At 31.0% G+C, this 23,298-nt stretch overlaps 1 protein-coding gene and 1 long non-coding RNA gene across 2 annotated transcripts; both read right to left on the reverse strand.

The window, feature by feature from the left end:
* Positions 1-4,768: 4,768 nt before the first annotated feature.
* Positions 4,769-5,629, reverse strand: LOC136971926 (uncharacterized). The gene is made up of 4 exons (XR_010880239.1): positions 5,615-5,629; positions 5,283-5,428; positions 5,110-5,159; positions 4,769-4,804 (listed from the first exon to the last, which is right to left on the reverse strand). It is a non-coding gene; the product is annotated as an uncharacterized lncRNA (long non-coding RNA).
* A 15,728-nt stretch (positions 5,630-21,357) lies between these two features.
* LOC136971894 (glutamate receptor ionotropic, kainate glr-3-like) lies at positions 21,358-22,611 on the reverse strand. Its single transcript, XM_067266419.1, has 5 exons — positions 22,485-22,611; positions 22,141-22,256; positions 21,978-22,075; positions 21,732-21,822; positions 21,358-21,639 (listed from the first exon to the last, which is right to left on the reverse strand). Exons 1-5 carry the CDS (start codon positions 22,609-22,611, stop codon positions 21,454-21,456), a joined length of 618 nt encoding a protein of 205 aa, XP_067122520.1. The 3' UTR covers positions 21,358-21,453.
* Positions 22,612-23,298: the final 687 nt, after the last annotated feature.

Raw genomic sequence — 23,298 nt, forward strand, 5'->3', positions numbered from 1 at the left:
CATAGTGTAGGTATATATATATATATATATATATATATATATATCTACCTTACATACCTTTATAATTACTAAGTATAGGTGATATTGAATTGACACATTTTAATCATTAATACAATTTTTGAATATATAATATCAGTAAGTTCAAAAAATTTATGAAGTTACACCACAAGCAAATCCTACTTTTCGCGTCCAAATCGAAGACATTCATTTTTAAATTTCAAGTAACATGTTACTCCACGATCACTTGAACAGGAAGTCTGTTCGAGTGGTTAAGGGTCGACTGCCAGAGGGCAGTTTCCATCTCATTCAGAATCGGAATCCTTCCGTAATAAGTATATAACATTAATTGATGACTATGGCATCCGGTGTCTTAATAAAATACCGCACTAGATGTTTGTGTACAAAAATTTTTGATTTCTTAAGTTTAAAGCCAGTTGACTGCAATTCCTAAGTATGTAAAAATCAATGTTAATACGAATTGCTAAGAGAACAATAATCGGTTTTCGTTATCGAAATTCCTATTGACAAATTTCAGTCTAGATCAAGGTTATATAATTTACGGAGTTAAAGATCAGTTGGCGATGGAAATCTCCGAAAAATAATATTTTGAATTAATTTAATAAATATAATGTAATTTATTTACAGAACTAAATGAATAATCTAAGTAATTTTTAAATCACAAAAAAAAAAGAAAACGAAAAAATGAGAAGGAAATGGTATTCGCCGTTTAACTATAGAACAGTATATCGAAGTTGCCAAATAAAACAAAGCAGGAAGAAATTCGCAAGTTTTTTGTTGGAGATCGTTTGAAAAACTAGAAGATAATTTTTATTGGAGCCAAAAGAGTAAAATAAGAGGAAACTTTGGCGAAAAGGTAGGTAAGTCAAGCATCCGTCTATGCATCTCTCGATATGCAAACTAGTACGTGTTTGCGTGGAATCGCATGCATTTAAACGGGTGAATGTCCTAAAAATTTACCTCAATTGTCTGAATACGGTAAATGGTCAGCTTAAACAGAAGCTTGAAATTTTTCTACAATCGTTGGCTCTAGCCGTCTTTTCTTACTATTGGAAGACAATTATTCTACTGAAAAAACAACTTTTATTACAGAACCACTTTACTTTTTATACTTTTTGACGCGAATAATAAAACCATTATTGGAAATATGGTTATTTTTTACAGATTGTTTAACAGTTCGATTTAACGAATTCTGATAAAATTTTTGTTCGCTTAATCGCGTGAAAATTAAGGATCCGAAACTCCCGAATGGACCAGGGTGAATAGCTCAAGATGTCGTAAGGTCACCAATTCCAAGTTTTTTGGAAAATTTTAATTTTTAATTAAATTATTTGTGTGTTTTAAGGAACTGTTTTCCTAGGCGGCCGTGTAGCCTAAAAAGAAAGGTCGGGTCGTCTGAAGATTTTATTCTGGAACATTTTAAAGAAATAAATGGTGATCAACAAAGGTTTTTGGAAGCACTAAGTCTTTTTATTTAATAAAAAGTAAAAATTAATGTTGCGACAATGCCGTTTTGCCTCAGCATCGACAAAATTCGTTTTAACACGAGAATTTGCTTTATCAGTGTTTATTTTAAGGCTAATCGGCAGTATATAGATGTTGTCTTCATTGATAACTTTTAAATACAGCTTTTAAGCATGTTCATAAAAAGTAAATTTCTACAGCAAAATTAGGATTTGCAAAACAGCTGTAAATAAAACGAGCAATTATTTATTGTCACAATGCAGGGCTGTAATTTTTAATCATATTTTCTAAATTTATTTAATTTAAAATGTATGCTCTGCACTTCAAATCTGTAGTGTCTTGCCTTGCACCTATACATACTAATTTTCCTCTTAGCAACAGAGTCATGCAGTTATCTAACTCGTTACAGAGGAAGACGTTTGAATTGAAATAATATGACTCGATTTGCCTTGGAAGTTAATATAAATTAATCAGGGCCTCCTCTCCTTAAACTTTTCAGACCTCGTCTTGGATTTTATCTGTATAACTGCGGTCTCGAGATTATAGAAAGACAGCCGAACAGACGGATGACAGTGGAAATTTATGTCTACAATTTTTTCTAATTGGGGTCCAACAAAAGGAAAGCTATCGAAAATAGTTGATAAAGTTGCTAGAATATTGTGCTGATGTCACAGGCAATTGCCAATTTCTTAAATTGTGAAATTGGTGAGATTCACACATGAACAATCCATTCAAAGAATAAAGCAAATTTATTCCTATTTCACAAACTAGCAATTATATATTGTGACTTCGTCACAATTCCGGGCTGCAAATTTTTGTCACAACGTTTTTAATTTTAGCACTCTTTTCTCTGTAGTTCATACTTTTCCAGATAAGAATAGCGTCATGGCAGTCATCTATCTAACTCCGTTTGAAAAAAAAAGTTTTTGAAGTTCCGGAAGTTCGTATACAGTTATTTGGCTAAGTTGTCCTAAGATTTCTGTATTTCTCGACTTTCAAGTGTCTAACTCCGTTTTTGAGATCAAAGAAAGTCAGACATATGGATGACCGTCAGTGGAAAATTGCAAACCAACGAGCAACATTCCCGGATACATAAAAACATAGCATAGCAATTATTTTTACGAATATATGATGTCAAAACAATGGCAATGGTTAGGGTTATTTATTTATTTTCTTTTATGTTTCAATTACAGTAGCGATAGTAAAAATTTAAATTAAAGACATCCAGAACAATGGTCTTTTATATCTATTATCTTTATTACATTTCTTACAGTAGGCTTATGTATGATAATGTTCTGAATTATTTAAGTTTATTAAATCTCTTATTTTTATCTGAAATAACTTTTTATGAAATACAAATAACTTCTCACGAAAGAAAACCCGACGATTTAAGTATAGCTGTAAGACGGAAATCGGAAACCTTAAAAAGTGATGTCATACACAATGACGTCGTGGCCAGAAAACTGGCGATACCTCGGTAATCCGTTTTTCTATTTTAAGGAATCTGATTTTATTTTATTTCCATTTTCGTATTGGGTAGACGATTCTAAAAATTACAACTGTATTTTTCGCCGTTTTTTCTCTATTTAATAAACCGACCAAACAATCTCGGTCTTTTAGTTGTACATAGATCACAAAAGTAATTATAGACAAAAGTACGTAAAAATAAGGTAAACGATAACCAGTGATAACTAAAACTATTAACGTTAAAAATAGATCGAGACAAAAAAAATTGCTGATTATCGCAAATAAAAGAAAGTGCGATATGAGAACGGTTCTAAGATATTGCAAGCCTTTAACACAAAATTCGGACCAACAATAGACAGAGTTCAGAAGCACACCGACGCATAAGCCGCTTCGTTACATTTTAAGATATTGATTGGTAGTTTTATTTCAAGATAAAAATTACTAAAAAAAATACTACCATTTAATATTTTGGTAAGTAGACTCCGATTAAGTGTGATTTTCAGAAAGGGATTATTGATTTCAACTGGAAATATATCATTTATAAGTTATGGTAAGAAACTTGGAGGTAAGTAATTCTTTCAAAATCACTCTCACTTTCAATAGATTAATACTTTTGAATGATCTAATTTTTCACTTAAAGGAAAATATTGATTAAATCAATCTTAACTAATGTGGGCGCACCGGGAGGTGGACGGAGTCGCACCTCCTTTTTCTCGGCTAACAGGTCGGTGAGACCTGCCCACGGTCAAGATGGCGGTCCGGATTCGTTACGCGTCACGCGTCACGCGAGTGAGAATGAAAAAGCGGATGGGTCCGACGATAGAGCGGCGGCGATACTCGAATAAGAGACATTAACAACGTATAAAAACAACAACAATTTATTAAGACTAAAGCTACAGTTACAATAGGGGCCAGCTACCATCGCCTACGATTCGGATACGCGGAGGGAGAGTTTACACGAATTTGGGAAGGTCATACCTCGTGATCCGAGTCGGTCTTTCCTCTAGGTTAAAGTATCCTCGGCAAGGTATTCCTTCGTTCGCCGTCGGGTTCCCTCGGGACTCGGGACGCGCACACTATCCAATGGACACGACGTAACCGACCCCCTTTCCTCTTTCGTCGCCCTTTTATCGTCTCGGTCACGTTTCTCTCTTTCTTCTCACAAACCAGCACTATTCGGATTTTGTTTCTCATGATTCATGTTTTCTCCGTGGGAACCAAACAATAAAACATTTTATTGCTAGCGTTTGGTTCCGGCGGGTTCGAATTTTTACACTAACAAATAAATTCTATCTGATTTGTTAATTTCGAACAGAGAGAAACATCCCATTAAAAATGATTTGAATTATTTGTATTAGAGTAATGATTATTTTTAAAATATTTCATTATTTTAAATTTCATTAATTGTTTTGAACCCGGTTAAGTGTAAAGAAAACAAAAAGATAATATTTCGAAGAAAAAACAATTTTTATTTAGCCAAACGTTTAAAACCACTTTTTGAAATTAACTTTTTAAGTTGCAAGTGCAAAATTTATATTTAAAAACTGCCTATTAAAAGCAGATGTGGCTGTGTTCCGTCAATTACCAATTTAACAAAATTGAACATTTTTTCATTATTTAAAAGTAATTTCCACGGCGACTTTTGTCCCCGAGTCGCATGATGAAGACATTTCTTCATTTACCAACGGTTACAGCAATCTTCGTATCTACAACTTCCGCATAAACGGTACAGACAACAGGAGGATCCACAGCCCGAACAGGAATTGGGATATCTTCCTCCGTAACTGGGATATCTTCCTCCGTAAAAGCCAAATCTCCCCTCCTCATCGTCCTTGGTTTCTACTGCGTTTTCTTCCTGTGAAGCAGAACGTTATAATTAGAATTAATTGGTTAAAATTTATAAGACAATTCTGGAGCAAGTGTTTGGAGAAATTTTAATTCTCGTAAGAAATTAAATTTAAATGTTTTATTTATTTCAAAGAATATAAAGTACACAAAAGTAAGAAAACTTAAATATCACAAAATATAAAAAAGTATTATTTTAAAAATATGAAGATGACGATTCCCATAAACACTCGAGGAAGAGCGACGAGTGTGTCATCGACTCACGGAGAAGTTAATTTAAAAATTTCATTTTTATGAAAATAATAACCCACTTACATTTTCCTCCGATAATTTGACTTCTCGGATAATCGTCAAAAGAAAAAATGCTGAAATAATTTATTTATTAAGATTACTTCGTTCTGCACCAACAACTCAAGTCAATAATATAAAACGATTTATATTCTACACTTTCCATAATTATAATTTGTAAAATATTACGAATAACTTACCGATGAAAACGGAAAAATATATCTTGCTCATGTTTTCTCGAATGAAGTTCCCTTAGAGAATAGCAGAGAAGTGAATTTCCTGCAATTCGGACTTCCTTTTATAGCACTAAACACCAATGAGGCCAATAAACCACGCCACAATCGACCTGTCAAATTAAATGTAAACACTTGTTCTTGTCGCTTACGTGACGGCTCATTAGCATATTTAATATGACAATTGCATTTGATAAAATTTGGCCTAGAGAGACTTTTATATAATTCTTTATCGAAAGCGATTTAATTAAAATTAATAAAGATATTTTTGATTGTAAAAAAATCATTAATTTACTCACACTAATTAAAAGAGTGCTTGATAATATCTATTGTTATATAATTGGTATTTATTTCGAATTATAAGTAGATTTTATGTACTTTTACACTTGATTAAAGTCGGGTACAACGAATGATGATGCATTATTAATTAAATGTTCGAAATAAAATAAAATTAACAATATCTGTTGTTTAATATTCTAATTTTTCAATCCTTTAATACATAATTGTTAATAATATCTTATTATTTAAAAAAGAAACTAATTAGTAGCATATTCAACGTAATTAAAATTGAAGACGAAGTTAGTAAAATTATAATTAATAGATAAAAGCAAAATTTGTATTAAAGACTCGTTTGCACGGTTACTCACTTACAAATTTAATGTAGTAATTAGCTATATTATACTTTTTCACATAAATGAAATTTTGTTTTGTATTATGGCAAATATTTACAATATTTTCTTATATCACATTATAACGACAAAATTATTTTAGAATATTATAACAAAGTCGTAGACACGCAAATTTCATTTTTTGAATGAAAATTATGAAATTAAATTACAAATATGTTAAATTTCATGGCAGTTAAATATAATTAAAATGTAATAAAACATTTTTATCTTTATCTTTTTATTTTATTTACACACAAAAGTATAAATGTCAGAAACTTGTTTTTCGGTACATCAACGAAATTATAAAAACTGGGAATTAACATATAAGCGGAAATATAAAAATTATTATCTCGATAATACCTTCAATATTATCAGCACTTTTCTTTATTTCTTTTAAAAACCTTTTAATGATGTTACTGTAACTATATGTTTCTCACTATTTACTAAAATGAATTTCTATCGGAATCCGGATTGAAATAAAAATGGAGTAATTATTTGCCTTATCAAGAATGAGACTACCTCAACTTTTACTAAAGAAAAATATCTGCTAAATTTTAAAGAACATAAAAATGGACATTGTGAGCCATATTTCTGCATTCATCTCTGGCTACAGGTATATACTAAATATATGCAGCAGAACCCAGCATATCTGTGTTTGATAGTCTTTATACTGGAAGAACAAATTTGCCAATTTTTTCTTGAAGTTTTAAATATAATTACATTGTGTTACAATATGAATTAATGTGTAATTCAAATCTCGAAGTTCTTTAAAAAGGCTTGGAGGGAGTGAAATTCTCTTATTCTTACTGAGGAACTTCGATTTCTTAAGCCTAATTAATTAATGATTAAAAAACTAATTTCGTAATGAAACTTAAAATAAAAAAGACCCAACGAATAAGAAGAATAAAAAAATGCATGTAACTCCGTTCAATGAAAACATTTTAAATTTAAATAACGTGGTTTCCAATGAAAACCGAAAGTTCCTAAATAGTTAATCTGAGCCACATCCGGTCTTTAAACTTTCCACATCCGGTCTCGACTTTTATTTGACTACGTTCTCGAGAATAAGGAAGTTAAGCTAGACGGACGGGCAACAGTGGGAATTTATAGGGCTACAACATTTTAAATTGCAGCCCAATAAATACCTTCCAGTAACCCAGTTGGTAAAACCACCGAACACGGGAAGTCGGAAGTAGGTTCACGCGTGGTCAATGTGGAGTATTCTGCGTTTTCTTCCATTAATAACACCTAAATAGGGTCCAGCTTTACATCAAAATCTTTCCGAAATGCATTTTTCTCTGCAGATCGCTGACGCGTCGCATTGCCGTAAGAAATTTTCCATAAACGCAATAATTACCAGGTCATGCCTAACTACTAGGAAACCTGGAAGGATTTATGGTAGTGAAGCCCACCCCTCCCCTAACTTCATCTTCCATTATTAACTCATATTAATTAAACATATTCTAACGTTCAGTCAAATTAATGAATGTGCAACGATTTTATGGCACGAAGTAGAGCTCGAAGTCGTTTCCTGTGCCAGTGTTAATTTTTTTTATTTATCATCACGGCGACAATGCTTCATCCAAAATATCCCGTTGTTGTAGTCTGTGTATTGTGCACTTTATTCACGTGTCGAATCTTATCTTTAAATCTGCTTCCGTTATTCCTATGATACAACTTTCAAAACTTTCTTTTGAAGTTTCGGCTGAGCTTTACTTTTTCAACCTGGTTTCACCAGTTTTTTTTAAAAGCGATCACATAAAAGCAATTACACTCGTATTTTACGGGATCCGTTTTTACTTAAACAAGTCTTATGTGAAGTACTTTGCACGATAAGGTTAGCAAATATTAATTATTAGTGAACCAGTGTTAATTAGTAGTCGTTGATCATCCTCTCTTCCGGGAGAAAGCCAAATACTACTTTTCGTCGAATTTATTTCAACCTTATTCCGCGACACTACCTTCTTTCTATCAAACCATTGTTGCATTCGAATAGGAAAATTGCATAATACGTGGTCACTGGCCAGCACAAAATATGTATTCTAAGCGGTTTTCTAAGGTGCCGAGTTTGAATATTTAGTCCTTTTGTTTGCAAAATTTGAATGGTTGGAAAATTTCCATTTGATATTCGGCTGTAAATGGAACAATTTGTTACAGTCTACACCAGAAAAATGCTGTCTACTTGACAAATAAAATTGCACTATTTCATACTATCCGAGTATTACGATAAACGCGACAATGGTAGGCTAAAATGACCAAACTCTTTGTATGGTTTTCGTTTTAATGATTATATCATAGTATTTGATTGATATCACTGCAAAGGTTATCTTACGTAAGGGTTTATCACATCAAATGACCAATCTAACACATTTTAAAAGTTCTTTATTCCTCTACTGTATATAATATAAAGAATTTTTTAAATGCGTTAGACTGGGAACTTGGTGTGGTATACGCTTACTTAAGATAACCTTTATGCTTATATAATTAAAATACTATAAAATAATATAATAAAAGAGTTAGAAGTATGAAGTAATCTAATAATCTTAATGTTTATTCTTATTTTTTATCGGAAACGCCAGTCTCACCTGCTAGTTATATTATAAACTGTCATAAAGTTTAATTTTAAAGGTAGAGATAAGATGTAGAAAAAAAATGAAAATTGCAAACGCTAGTAAAAAATAAAATCTTCCTTGAGTCCGATTTCACACGAGATATTACATGTGGGCCTTCATCTCAATCTTCCGATCGTTTATCACCGAAATTTAACAGCATCAATCTGTCTAGTACACAAATCTCCGGCAAAATTGAAGCACCTCTCATGAAAAGGGGCAGGAGCTAAGCTTGAAACTGAGTGTAGGAAATTGTGACGTACAAATACACTATCAACCGTGCATACATACAAAAAAACATCCCATTAGTTTTTTCTGTTTCTCGATATTTCGAGGCCTCTAGGCCAAAAATAAAAATCTCAAAGGTAATTTTTAATCGATCGCCACACTTCTCCTTGTATCATATAATTTCCGAGAAAAGAATTTTAATATTATTCATATATTAAGTTCAGGTTAAAAGCAATTCATTTGTATTATTACATTATTTGATTTAAAACTTGTTTATGTATGTTTCTTCAGATAATGTTTCCTCGAGTAAAACAATTAAATTTTATTTATTTGAATCAGCAGAGATTTTTTAAGTTGTTAATTGTAAATTACCTTTAGTTCATTATTTTTAATCAATTGATAAAATATTCGCACTGTTAGCATCGTAACATTCGATCAGTCATAATTACGAATAATTAGAGCAAAGTAAACAAAGGTTCGTTTAATTGACAGAAACACACAACACTGAACAGGTTGTATTGTTTTGAAGTACACGTGCCGTAAACACAAATAATCGACGACCTAATTCTATCACTGGGACCAAACTCCTAACATCTACAAATCCAAATGGAAAATTTTTGAAAATAATAAAATATAAAATATTTCATCTTCTTTTTGAGAAGAAATATATATATTTATATTAGATATTAATTCAAAACATTTAAGTTTTATTATTTTAATTAATATTTTAATTAAAAAATCATCCTTATCGTAATTAAACTACTCTTCAGTCTAAAAAATTAACGAAATATTTTCGATCGTTGCTTAGATGAAAACAACTGTTAAATTTAAATAAAGTTAAGAGTATAAATTCAGAATAATTATCTCCCTGAATGTGTATTTGAACATTGTTATTTAGATAATTGTAATCTATTGTTAATTAGTTACAAAATAAACTTTAAAATAAGAAATAGTTTGAATAAGTATTAGTCTAATTAACAAGGAACGAACCAACATTAAAATAGTTTACGAAAGTTTGCACACAATAAAATACTTTAAAAATACATAAATATTCAACACTAAATCATTTCTGCATTTCGACAAGGAAAAATACTTTCTGATTGTTTTCAACAGTAAATACCATATTTTCTACCGTTTAAAATTATTCCTCAGAAATTTATCTGAAAATCCTTAAATGATTCAGAGAAGAATTTCAAATTGTCATTGAAATTTCTTAAAACTATTTCCCAGGTAAATTGTCAAAGATTGGAAAACGTAACAAAAATTATACCTTAGATCAATTATTTATATGCCCTTCATGTTCATTTAAAGTATATTAAAAATATATATTATATATCAAGTAGTGAATGCAAAAACTCTATGGTTTTGTAGAGTAAAACACTTTAAAAGCGAAATTTTGAAAATCTCAAATATATACGTGGTACGATCCAAAAGTTCGGGGACTGCAGTAATCTACGACAACAAAAGCATGTATTTGAAGTTACAGCGTATGAAATGGATTCTACCAAACCACCTCTACGTGTTCAGGTTAATTTCACCCATGTCATGTGATTAAACCGCGAGCGCTGCTGTTTTTTTCCGGAGATAGTTACCTTTGTTCTGCGACCTAATAAAAGTGGAGTTTCAAGAACAACCTCCAACATTAAATTTTGTCAGCGTTTAGGTAAACCACCTACGGAAATACCACCTACAGAAAACCACCTACGGAAATACGGTAAACAACCTCCAACATTTCGATTTCACCGTGACCTTTCACCGTGAAGTCGAAATGTTGGAGGTTGTTCTTGAAACTCCACTTTAATTACGTCGCAGGACAAAGGTAACTATCTCCGGAAAAAAACAGCAGCGCTCGCGGTTTAATCACATGACATGAGTGAAATTAACCTGAACACGTAGAGGTGGTTTGGTAGAATCCATTTCATATGCTGTAACTTCAAATACATGCTTTTGTTGTCGTAGATTACTGCATTCCCCGAACTTTTGGATCGTACCACGTATATATTGAGACATAGTACAAGTGAACCTATATTTGACGAATTAACAATATATACTAAACTATTCCAGAATAATTGCGTGTAATTTTGACAAATAGCAAACAGTTAGGAAGAAACAATAAATATGATTAGAATCAGATAAATAATATTCTCACAAATCTTAGTAATTCAATTATTTTAAATAATTTATAATGTCAAATACTTTATATTATTAGAGAGGTTGCGGCTGACGTTTTCAACGCGAAAACTTGTATGTCTGACGTTCAGCGCCGCCTACCTATAAGCCTAGAAGTTTGACAATGGTGTTTAGAACGTGAGTGGAATCATGTTCGACGTTCCAAATGCCATTGTCAAACTTCTAGGCTTACAGGAAGGCGGCGATGAACGCCTGACACTCTCTATTATAAATTCAACCAAACCGGAAGTAACCAAATATACAGTAAACCGGGATCTATCTAACTCCATTCTCAAGATTAACGAAGGACAGAGACAGCAAGACAAACGACAGTAAGAATGTATAGGTCTGAAATTTGAAAATTCAGTCCAATTTTGGTTACCCAATACATTAAGTTCCTTAGCAACTAACAAATGCAGTTAAATTAGAGTAGTCATATCTTACATTTTATTAAAATGTCGAATGTGGACGTTTCTATTCAAACATCGAAGCAGTGAAAAGATTGCACCGGTGATATTTAAATTAATAATTAATCGAGCGTATTTACATTATACATTATGTAAATATTCATGCAAAAAGGGGGGCTCAACTTTGCCTGTCCATTGCCATATTGCAATTTCAAAAAAACTGTACACTTAAAAATGTACACTGTCATATGTCTCACTATCATTCCTTAATCTGGAGAAAGGTTTTAGATAGATGTCCGGCAGGAATCTATTGTTTAAAAAAAGTATGCTGTATGGGAGCAAGCTACTAGAATTAATTTTAAAATCATATATTTTAAATTAAATAAATTAGAAATGTAATTAAAAATCGCATCCCGGCATTGGGACTATATCACAATAAATAATTGTTTAATATATTAGGATTAATAATAATAATAATTTTTCATTTTATGTAATTTTTTTAGTTATATATTTTCTTATTTAATTTTTAATTAATTTCATTTTTTTTCATATTATAACGATTTCCACAATATCTCTGTGAGATCCGGAATTTTTATAGACATTTTTTTAAAGTGTTTACCCTCCAATTTTAAAGTATTCGGGAAAAAAAATTCACAGGGAAGGGAAATCGAATATTTCCTCAACAATGATAGAATGTGATAACTCTCCTTCCTGACTGTACAATTTTGTGAATAGTAAAAATTCAGCAGTATGAAATGAAATATATTGAATACTGGCATTTTGTTAACAATAATTTTTATATTTTCAATAAATTTTTACTGTAGGGAAGTAAGACTGGACCGGCAAAGATTCTGGAAGATCATATTACTTTAAATAACAATTTTTTCGCCGAAGAAGTGGTGATAAACAAGCTTCTAAACGATCGATTTGCATTAATGTGTGATCGCAGATGTTTATCTGACGTAATAAAGAAATATAAGCTTAAGAATGTTGCAATATCGAAAGATTCGTTATTTACGTTTTCGGAATCGTATGTAACAAGAAAAGGATTTCCGTTTAATAAAAATATCGATAAAATGTGAGAAACTCATCTCGAATATACAACATTTTAATTAAATAAATTAAATAAATGTATTTTCATTTTTAATATTTTCGTTATATTTTTAATATATAGAATGTCCAGATTATTTGAATCGGGAATTACTCATGTAATCGACAACGCTGGAAATGATCCATTGGTAAAAGATTCGACTCCACTGACCTTAGAAGATTTTATAAGTCCTATAGCTCTACTAATTTGTGGTTACGTTTTGTCTACACTTTGTTTCTGTGTAGAAATTATATCTGGAAAAATGCATCGCAAAAATACTGTTGGAATTTAACCAAATGTATTTGTCTGTTCGACAAGTACAATAGCTTCTTATTGCTTACATTAAAATTCATATCTGCATAGATTTAAAAAAATCTGAATAACCTAATATAACTGACAGCTTTAATAATTCAATTTATTCATTTAAATTAGATATTTTCGCAGAATTAACTTTGATGTGCAAAAATTAGATAAATAAAAGTCTATTACATAACTAATTGCATCGTCTTCTGTATTTTATCGATTTTCTTAAGCATATTTTTTTTTTAACTTTTAATACTACTTTAAACAGTAGTGTAAAATGTTTTAACATTTATCTCGATGAATAGAATTTGGAATTGTTCGAGGATCTAATGAAATATTCAGTTTTATTTTTTTAATAAGATGTTCTGATTGTTGTATTAATGTTGCTAAAAATCGTCTATTACGTTTGCCCCACACTGAAATTTAGATTAGATTATTGTTTCCTTTTTATCCAATACGATCATTTCATAACAAATCAGTTAATGGATTTGCATAACAGTACTAAAACTAGTATCCGTTGATTGCATCGCATTAGAAAAACTGTTTCTGTTAAACATTCGAAATCAAAATATACAGACAGGATGTTTAATCATCTTAAAAAATTCCCTAAATTTAAGAATAGAATTTTCGACTTTAGTGACTGACAGTCTCTGAAATTTGAAATTTATACATATTTCTCTATGTAAAAATAGTGATTTCGGGGGTTAAAGTTTACCTAGGGAACCCCAATGGCCGCGCTTCCGGTAATCTCGACTGCATGTGATATTAAAAATTCATTGTAGGTAGCACAATTTTCAAATCACACTATCATATGTAATTTTTTTTTTCTTTTTTTGCATGTCAATAAGACTCCTTCGTGTGTTATTTTGACTAGTTAAACATTTATGAAGAAAACGTGTTACTTTCTGTTATTCTTAATAGTAAATAGGTAAGTTTCTATTCCTTCTAGTTTTAATGTTGAAACGTGAAGCAAATTTAATAATTTTTTCATAATAATATCTGTTCATAGAAGCATTTTTTGTGAGATAATGGCTACCGCAGACATTAATTTGGAAAAATTTTGGAATAAACATACCTTTGGACAATTCTCTCGATTAATGTACTCTGGATTCGATGATTTAGCGATAGATAAGAAAATATCGTGTGATGTGAAATTTGCAATATTCTTGAATTTGCAATATGTAGAAGAATTGTCCGAATCCTATTTGTATTTTTTATGTATAAAAAATATCACAAATGGCAATTGAAATGTGCAGGGGAACGTTTTCAAATTTGGTTAATGTTACCTTAGGTACCAAGATGGCGGCTCATATCTGATTTTAGCAAAGAAACAGAGGGGACGCACGTTCTAACCTAACCTAACCTATTCTAATAATTTGGTTACTAATAATTATGGTAATTTATTAGAATAGGTTAGATTAGGTTAGAACGTGCGTCCCCACTGTTTCTTTGCTAAAATCAGAGATGGCGCCATTTTGGCACCTAAGGTAAGATTAACCTAAATCTTTGTAAAACATTTGAATTTTTTTTATCTCGGGTCTGGAATTGAGCCGAAATGGAAAGAACCGGAGTCTGTTCCAGTTGTTCCCCAAAGTGATGAGTGTAAGAAGGTAAAAAAACAAAGGTAGATTCATGTGTTGAAATTAAAACACGTCTAAAAATATCAAGTAAAAAGAGAAAAATTAGTGATAAGGATCGTAAATTCAATAAAAGTGAGAAAAAACGAGAAGTGAATGTAAAAAAGTGTCAAACATGTGAGTAAAGATTTGTTTTATTTTATAGTTAGTGAAACTTGTAAAATAATCTTGAAACATTTTTTATTTACTAATGTAATAATTATTTCTTCAATAAATTCTAAATACTAACTAATTTGCATGTTTTTGAACGTAGTACGCGTGCGTAGTACAGTAAACAAAATGGCGACCGGAAGCGCAGCCATTGGGGTTCCCTAGGTAAACTTTAACCGATTTTGGTACAATAATAAATTTGCATTTTTATCGCATTTAAATTTACTTATAAATAAAGAAATCTAATTTGGATTTCATACACGGACACAAAATAGAATTCATTTCTTAAAGAGAAAATATGTACTTCTTTCCTCCTCTTAATATTCTTTTGTTTAACGCTTTTTCTTTGATGTTTTCGTTTTGTACCCAAACCGCTTTGAACTTTTTGAATGACGTCATTTTTTTTCGATTTCTTTATCGCTAAAAAGCAGAGTCTTTTAATGATTTGCTGCTGAGTAAGACTGATCCGATATTTTTTGCCATATTTAACGCTTTCTTTCCAATATATTTCCCACATCTTTTAATATTGAAATGGCTTGTCAAAACATGTCTGCAAAAAATCCGTATTCTCTTTGGATCGGGCGACCTTTAAAGTATAGTCCTTTTTCTGATTGCGGAGTAAAATCCTCTTGTCTGCAAGAAAAATTATCATTTATTAAATGTGCTTGCAAAAGCTACACCCGCTCAGATAAAAGCTTCGTTTAACAACGCTTTTGTCTGAGCGGGTGTTGCTTTTGCAAGCACATTTAATAAATGATAATTTTTCTTGATATTCTACATTTTTTGGAATATAAACCCAATACATGCCTTGGTTGTGAGGAAAACACGAATCTCTTAAACACAATTTTTTATTTCTAGATAGGTGGAAATCAATTAATAAATAACCGTACGGTTTGGATGTCACGGTTAAATATGCATCTTTAAAGTAGGTCATCTTACCTATAAATGCTTCCCAAGTGAGACAGTTGATTTGACTTTCATCTCTGTTATTCTTAAATAATATTAAATAATGAGTATTTAAACTTATATCTCTCGTTACTTTATTACGAAGAAAATAAATTTTGCATTATCAACATAACGCTTATATTTTTACGATGCGATTGAACAGTAAATAATTCAGCATTTTTTTCGGTTAAAGAATGCATTAAATCATCTATAATTATTAAATCCAAATTTTCGATATTTTCGGGAATACCATATTTAAAATCTTTCATGAACCATGATTGAAACACTGAGTAACACCACATAACTCTTTTTAACGGTTTTTCTCATAGATATTTTCATGCAGCATTTTCCAAACTAAATGGTTGCGTCATAAAAAATTTATAATATTTACTGGTCTAAAACAAAAACAATCTAATCGATTACATCATAAAAAATTAGTTAAAGGATAACAATGAATAAAACTATTTATTTTTCAATTAATATCGGAAGAAGTAGACAAAAATAAGTCTATCATTTCATTAAAAAATTGGAGGCCAAAAACGTAGCTCCGCTCTCTCACGAATTAAATTCAAATTTTGATTGGAAAGAATTCTCGAAATTAAATTTGACAGAAAGAAATAATAAGACGACTTCAAGATAGAGTTGATTGGAATATTATTTCTGAAAAAAATCTTAGTAATGATTTTATTAGTGAGTTCCAACATAAATTAAATTGGAATAAAATGTGGAAAAGGAGACGTTATTCCTCTGATTTTTACAAAAGTATGTTCATCGAAGTAATTGAAACAATGCTTGTCGTTATCAACAGTTAACAGAAAACTTTTTGACTCAATATCATGATCATCTAAACTGGGACCCTGTCTCAATATCGAAGACCGAGTCAAAATTTCATATTAGTTTTTAAACATTTTTTCTCAATATGAAACTTGTTTGTAAATATCAACAATCGCATGAAAAGATTATTAGAGAACTTAAAAACGATGTAGATTGGACATTATTTCAAAACATCAAGATTTATCCTGAAAAATTTATGGAAGAATTCAACCATAAATTTCATTGGTGTAGTGTCATTGGTAATCAGAAACAATTATCAACCAAATTTTTAGGAAATAATTATTATTTTACCCTTATTTATGTTTTAGCGAAAATATATGAAAAGCTTTAATTTTTTAAATATAATTAATACATTTATACAGTTATATTTTTTGTTTAATTTCAAATTAATGAACTATAAAAGCTTATTCCTAAATTTATGTAAATGTTTTTTTTTTATTTCAATAAAAGAAAGATAGAGTATCATTGCTGTCAATTATTTTAAAAAAAATCCATGTATATATAGGGTTAAAGAATAGATAAACTCGAAATAGCGAATAGTGTATTCCAATTCGTGATAGTATGCGTTATTTGTGAGTCCCCAGACAAGTTCGAAAGCGAATAAATCGCGAAATTCTTGCGTAAAAAATTATAGCGATAAATTGTGTTACGAAAGAGAAAAAAACCTTCGATGTAGACAACGCGACACAAAACTGTAAACAACAAGACGCGGAACTGGTTGAACACGTGTCAAATAATCTGTAAACTCTAGCACGAGCGCTAATAAACAGGTATATCTTTGACTCGAGTATTTATAAATTTTTGACAGGTTGAACTTTTTCGAAAAAGGGGAAATTTTTGACAGACAAAAAGATCGTTAAGGTTGTAGACGTGAAAAAAATTACAAAGAATGGCCTGAATTATGAGTGCAGGTGTTATAGTATTATAAACAATTCCGAGCAGAGTCGACAAAGAGGTATCAGATGTACAGTACACCTCAAATCGGACCTTTTTCCTGCAACCCAAGATGGTCTCGTTTTGCACTTGGAAACAAAGGGGAGACCAATTGGGAAGCGAGAAAAGGGACGAGGGATCAATTAGAAATATGGATGGTGCACGAGAACATGTATAAAAACTGGGACTTCAGGGTCAAAAAACAGTTTCCTCTGAATTAGGCCAACAGCCTCCTCTGGATTAAGCTCACCGTGTGTTTCATAGTGAATTGTGTCATTGCCCGAGACGTCTCTGTGACTCTCCGATCATTCCCAACATCCAGCGATCCTTCTCGTCAGCCCCGCGGGCTGCGACCAACGCCAAAGTTCTCGTCTGGATTAGTGAAGAACTGTCGATTGACGATGAAAGCACTAATGTTAACAAATGAACGGTTTTCGTGTGAAAAATACTTGTCATCATTTGCCTCCTCTGTCACGATCCACATACAACCCTCCTTTCGCTTTATCTTGACGCAAGATTAACACATCCCATCTAAAAGACAGCAACCTATCACGGGTGCCGAGGAGTGGGTTTCTAAGCCACTTATCTTCACCGGGTCAGCTACCTTACATATTCATAATTTCTTTTGATATCTAAATCGTTGTTGAAAACAATATATTAAAAAATATATATTATTATATAATATTTTTGTCAACAGATGGCGCCAATAATCTCTTAAAATATAAAAGTTATATAAATATTAGTTCTTATATATTAAAATCATAGTTTTCTTATATACAAAATAAAAAATATTGATATATATATAAAGCTTTAAATAAATATTAGTTTAAAAAAAATAAATAACCGATGCGATTTATTCTAGAAACTCTTGCTCAAATCGTGTGGAAAAGTATATTCAAAAAGACATTAAAAATGGATGTGGTTTCGATGTATGCGAGAGATTCTGGAATACAAATTATCTCAGAATCAGTTGATCGATTTTGAAATTATGCCACAATCTGTCCTATTTTTCACCCTGCTCAACATCTTTCCCTCAAAATGATAAGACTCTACAATAAAAGTTATAAAATGTTAAACTTTTTAACAAATTAGAGCAGAGGCTGTCATATATATACTACTCATATTTCACGTTTATATGAAGATAAGACAACAGTGATGCAGTGTAACGTTGAAACACTTTACACTACTGTTTAAAGTAGTGTTAAAAGTTAAAAAATACGGTTAACAAAATCGATAAAATACAGAAGACAATGCAATTAGTTATGTAATAGACTTTTATTTATCTAATTTTTGCACATCAAAGTTAATTCTGCGAAAATATCTAATTTAAATGAATAAATTGAATTATTAAAGCTGTCAGTTATATTAGGTTATTCAGAATTTTTTAAATCTATGCAGATATGAATTTTAATGTAAGCAATCAGAAGCTATTTTACTTGTCGAACAGACAAATACATTTGGTTAAATTCCAACAGTATTTTTGCGATGCATTTTTCCAGATATAATTTCTACACAGAAACAAAGTGTAGACAAAACGTAACCACAAATTAGTAGAGCTATAGGACTTATAAAATCTTCTAAGGTCAGTGGAGTCGAATCTTTTACCAATGGATCATTTCCAACGTTGTCGATTACATGAGTAATTCCCGATTCAAATAATCTGGACATTCTATATATTAAAAATATAACGAAAATATTGAAAATGAAAATACATTTATTTAATTTATTTAATTAAAATGTTGTATATTCGAGATGAGTTTCTCACATTTTATCGATATTTTTATTAAACGGAAATCCTTTTCTTGTTACATACGATTCCGAAAACGTAAATAACGAATCTTTCGATATTGCAACATTCTTAAGCTTATATTTCTTTATTACGTCAGATAAACATCTGCGATCACACATTAATGCAAATCGCTCGTTTAGAAGCTTGTTTATCACCACTTCTTCGGCGAAAAAATTGTTATTTAAAGTAATATGATCTTCCAGAATCTTTGCCGGTCCAGTCTTACTTCCCTACAGTAAAAATTTATTGAAAATATAAAAATTATTGTTAACAAAATGCCAGTATTCAATATATTTCATTTCATACTGCTGAATTTTTACTATTCAGAAAATTGTACGAACCATTATAAATATTCCTGCATTAACGAAAAGCCCGCAAGTATATTTTTCTTTTTTTACGGCATGGGCTAATTCGTCAAATGTAGAAGGAATGGTTTCGTAGGCAGGAGAAGTCAAGAAAGACATCAAAGATCCCGTGTAACTATAAACTAGAACCACAACTGAAAGTAGCCAAACGCCAATCAAAAGCCTGGAGGAAAATCCAGTGATGCCCTTGAGGTTAGAACCTGACAAATTGTCTTCGCTCAGTATTTTAGCTAAATAAAAACGTAATCAAAAATAAAACTTCCAGTCTCACCTTGATACACCACAGTTTCAAATAGAAACCAATAAATTTTTGTGGGTGACTTTAAACTTCCAGGTTCGTTACGATCAAATTTAATTTCCAAATACAGAATGAAACCAAAGAGTAGAATTGTGGCAAAAGTTACCATCCATAGCTGCAAGAATTGGTTTTTTTAAAATAACTTTTTCATAATTGCTCTCATAATAAGTTTACTATAATTTCTTGAATGATATTTTTAGAAAGTACAAGCATGCATTTTACTGAACGAACATTTAATATAATACATTTTTACTGGTCAGACACTTTGGTATAATGTACGAATATATTTTCTATGTAACATAAAATATATTTAGATCATTACGTGTATTCAGTGTATGTTTATATGTAATTCATTAATTCATTATATTTAGATCATTATGTGTATTCAGTATATATGTAATAAAAGCATGTTTATCTATTTTTAAAATTGAATATTAAATAAAAGAAACATCGATACAGAATTATTAAAAGTTTCAATTGGAAAAAATATAAATTAAAAATTAAAAATAAAATACAGTATATACTATTCATAGAGGATTGTATATTTATCAAACAATCTGTCATAAGCACAGAGGTGAGTTTTACTTTCCTGGCTCTCTTAAATGGGCTATAATAGAGGGCAAGTGTGGCAATCGGTTAAAAAATGACCCCTCCAGATTTTTACATTTCTGGACTCTGGGAACCTAGAAATGGTCGAGAAATGCGAAAAAATCGGTTTTTTTCCTATACGCATGGGTGTTAGTTTATGTCAGGGGCACGATTTTGTTTACCTTCTTTGAAGCTGAATTACTCCTGTGTTTTCTGTCGAAAATTTCTGAAATCTGACAGGGCGGTTTCTGTACTAGGGGAATCGAAGCTGTTAAATGTTAGTAATTAAACGTTGAAGGGAAGGGAAGATAAAGGGGGTCGTGTATCGTATCTGGAATAGGGTCATCCGAATGAAGAGTTTACTGGTTATTAGTATTTACAATTTTTTTATAAAGTCTGTCTCTACTCTTAACAACAAGCTTTATGCAATTTTATAATAATTTAAAAACAAAATTGTTTCAATATAATATCAAAACAGATGACGCCATATACAGTTTTGAATGTTGCTGGAAAGTTTACCAAGTGGGTATCTTTGACGTGTTTGTGTAGCTTTTTTGTAACTCTTTCCGCCCTGTGGGTACTAAGAGGGCCTCTATTAGTAGGCCCATTATGGGTTCGGCCAGGCCCACAATGGGGCGACCGAGTAGTGAGGGACGGGGCCCGACATATCCGAACGGACCACCCCCCGAAAAATTCCTGGGGATTATTCGACCCGCTCGGATTCGATCTCGGGTTCCCCAGAGCGGTAGGCTGCCACCTTGACCGCTCGGCCATCCGGCCGTCGTCTCGACTGCTATTAAGAGATTTGCGGCCGGGCGACTCCTGTCTTACATACGGTACAAGTATGTAAAATAGTGTACAAGTGAACAGTATGTAAAACAGGCTTTTTAATCTTCGCTTTTGAATAAAATAAAATAAAATAGTTAACTAGAGTAAATTATTAAAATAGATTCAGAGCGAAATTAGAGTAACTAATTAAATAAATCTAATCAAAAGACATGTATATTATGTGTCAGTTAAGGAATATGCATAAAACTATTAAGATGCTAATAAGAAGTATGAATTTTCAGGCTATAGTAATTCGTAACAATATATTTTCAATCAAATTGTTCGGATTATTTTCGATTACGTTGTAAATGTAATAATAAATACTTTGAAAGAAAACGGTTTGATGATCGAATCCCAATTTGATTTTTTATCGCCTGTCCTCGTCAGAAAATGCACTGATTGGAACATATTAGCAGAAGTGTATTGAAGCACTTCGTATCTTTCGATGGTTAAGAACAGTGGAAATGGGATAAAATCAGCTTCCTACAAACGAAAATAATTCATTTATTTAAATTATACGTTTGTATTATAAATATAACAAAAAATAAATGAAAATGTGTGTGAAATATACTCACGTTGTTGACTAATTGTCCAATCATACCGTCCCAGTTTCCATTCTCGTCTCCGTAACCAAAACTCGTGGTAAAAGGCCGAATTAACTCGTATCTGTAAAATTCAACAGAAAATATATAATGCCGTTCTAAGTTATTATATTCGATATAATTATTTTTTAAACTAGCGAATTTATTTCAATCAACGCCAATTACCTACGAAAGGAAACTTACCCGTCGTAAATAACGCGTAGAAAACGATAGACTTACTCGAATTTTAAAACATCCTCCAAAATTTTGAAAATGTGATGATATAAACACCAAGTGATTTTTGTTTGCGTTTCATCTGTTTTAATAAACACCGTACCCTAAAAATGAATAGTTATTTACATGTAAGCAGATTACACAATTTTAAAGTAAAAATCATTCTTACATCATAAACAGCAATTCTCCATAACACCTGCGTGTGATTTTTCCCTTCTACGTAATCTTGATATAAAATTACATTAAAATATAGTATAGTAGTTGTAAATGAAATATACGATGAATCTAATTAATAAAATAAACAGATTTACATAGAACACGAAATTAATAATTTCAATCTCAGTTAATTTTTAACTACCATACAGTACACTTTATGAAAATTGTGGAATCGGATATATGAAAGTGGCGTTAAGTGACATGTTTTCTTCAATAATTATTTCATAAATTAAAAAAAGTTGTTTGACACAAAGAGTAAAATAAAATTTTTATACCATTGTTAATCGATGCTTTTACATTGTCGAAAGTGTTCATAAAATTTCTTTGGGCAAATTATCAGACAGGAACTATCTGTGTGATTGATCAGACAGACGTTATTAGTTAAAGGAACATTCACAGAAAAATTTCTATTTTGACTATACATACATAGATGAGTCTAGTTGATTTGTCCCTTCACACGCTAGTCAACTATTCTCATGTATGTATGTATAGTCAAAATAGAAATATTTTCCTGTGAATGTTATATTGGCCCCGGCAATTTATTTAACGGAAACACAATTTGGGCTTATTTGCCTCCTATTATTTCAGTTAATAAAACTGTTTTGTCAATTACCTAACAGTTTCTGTGTGATAAGGGCTTTAAAGCAGTTATATACTCACTTTCAACAACCAATTTCTGATGTATTCGTAATACAGAGTTTATATACGATATGTAAGTTAACGTATGTAGAGTAATGTATGTATACCAATCAGTATATTCGGAAATAACTTGTGTGTGTGTTTCTATATACATAGTAGGTATAAAAGATACATAAGTGAAAAATAAATATTTATTTGTTTTTCACTTGGAATATCGGAACCTATTTTTTTATTTCTTTACACTCACTATACAAATATCGATTTTAAATAATTTGTTCGTAATATAAAGATTTCTTAAATTATCAAACTGATAACGACTTAAAATGATTTATCATGTAATATTACATAGTAAAATCTTTATAAGTGAATATTTACAAAATCAAGATTATTTTTCAACCTGAATAAACATAAACAGAACATAATAAAAATGAAATTGGAATGTGAAAACTAATTGACAATACTATGTCTTGTC

The sequence above is a fragment of the Centruroides vittatus genome, unplaced genomic scaffold (genome assembly GCF_030686945.1).
Source record: "Centruroides vittatus isolate TY-2023 unplaced genomic scaffold, ASM3068694v2 contig_273, whole genome shotgun sequence".
In the NCBI taxonomy this organism is placed as follows: Eukaryota; Metazoa; Arthropoda; class Arachnida; order Scorpiones; family Buthidae; genus Centruroides; species Centruroides vittatus.

Excerpts from the sequence above, each read along its gene's own strand:
- LOC136971894 (XM_067266419.1), bottom strand. The coding sequence starts at position 22,611 with ATGTATAGTCAAAATAGAAATTTTTCTGTGAATGTTCCTTTAACTAAT. Across the intron at positions 22,257-22,484 it reads TTATGAACACTTTCGACAAT|ATTCATCGTATATTTCATTT; the intron begins GTAAAAGCATCG and ends TTTATTAATTAG. Across the intron at positions 22,076-22,140 it reads GGAGAATTGCTGTTTATGAT|GGTACGGTGTTTATTAAAAC; the intron begins GTAAGAATGATT and ends ATTCATTTTTAG.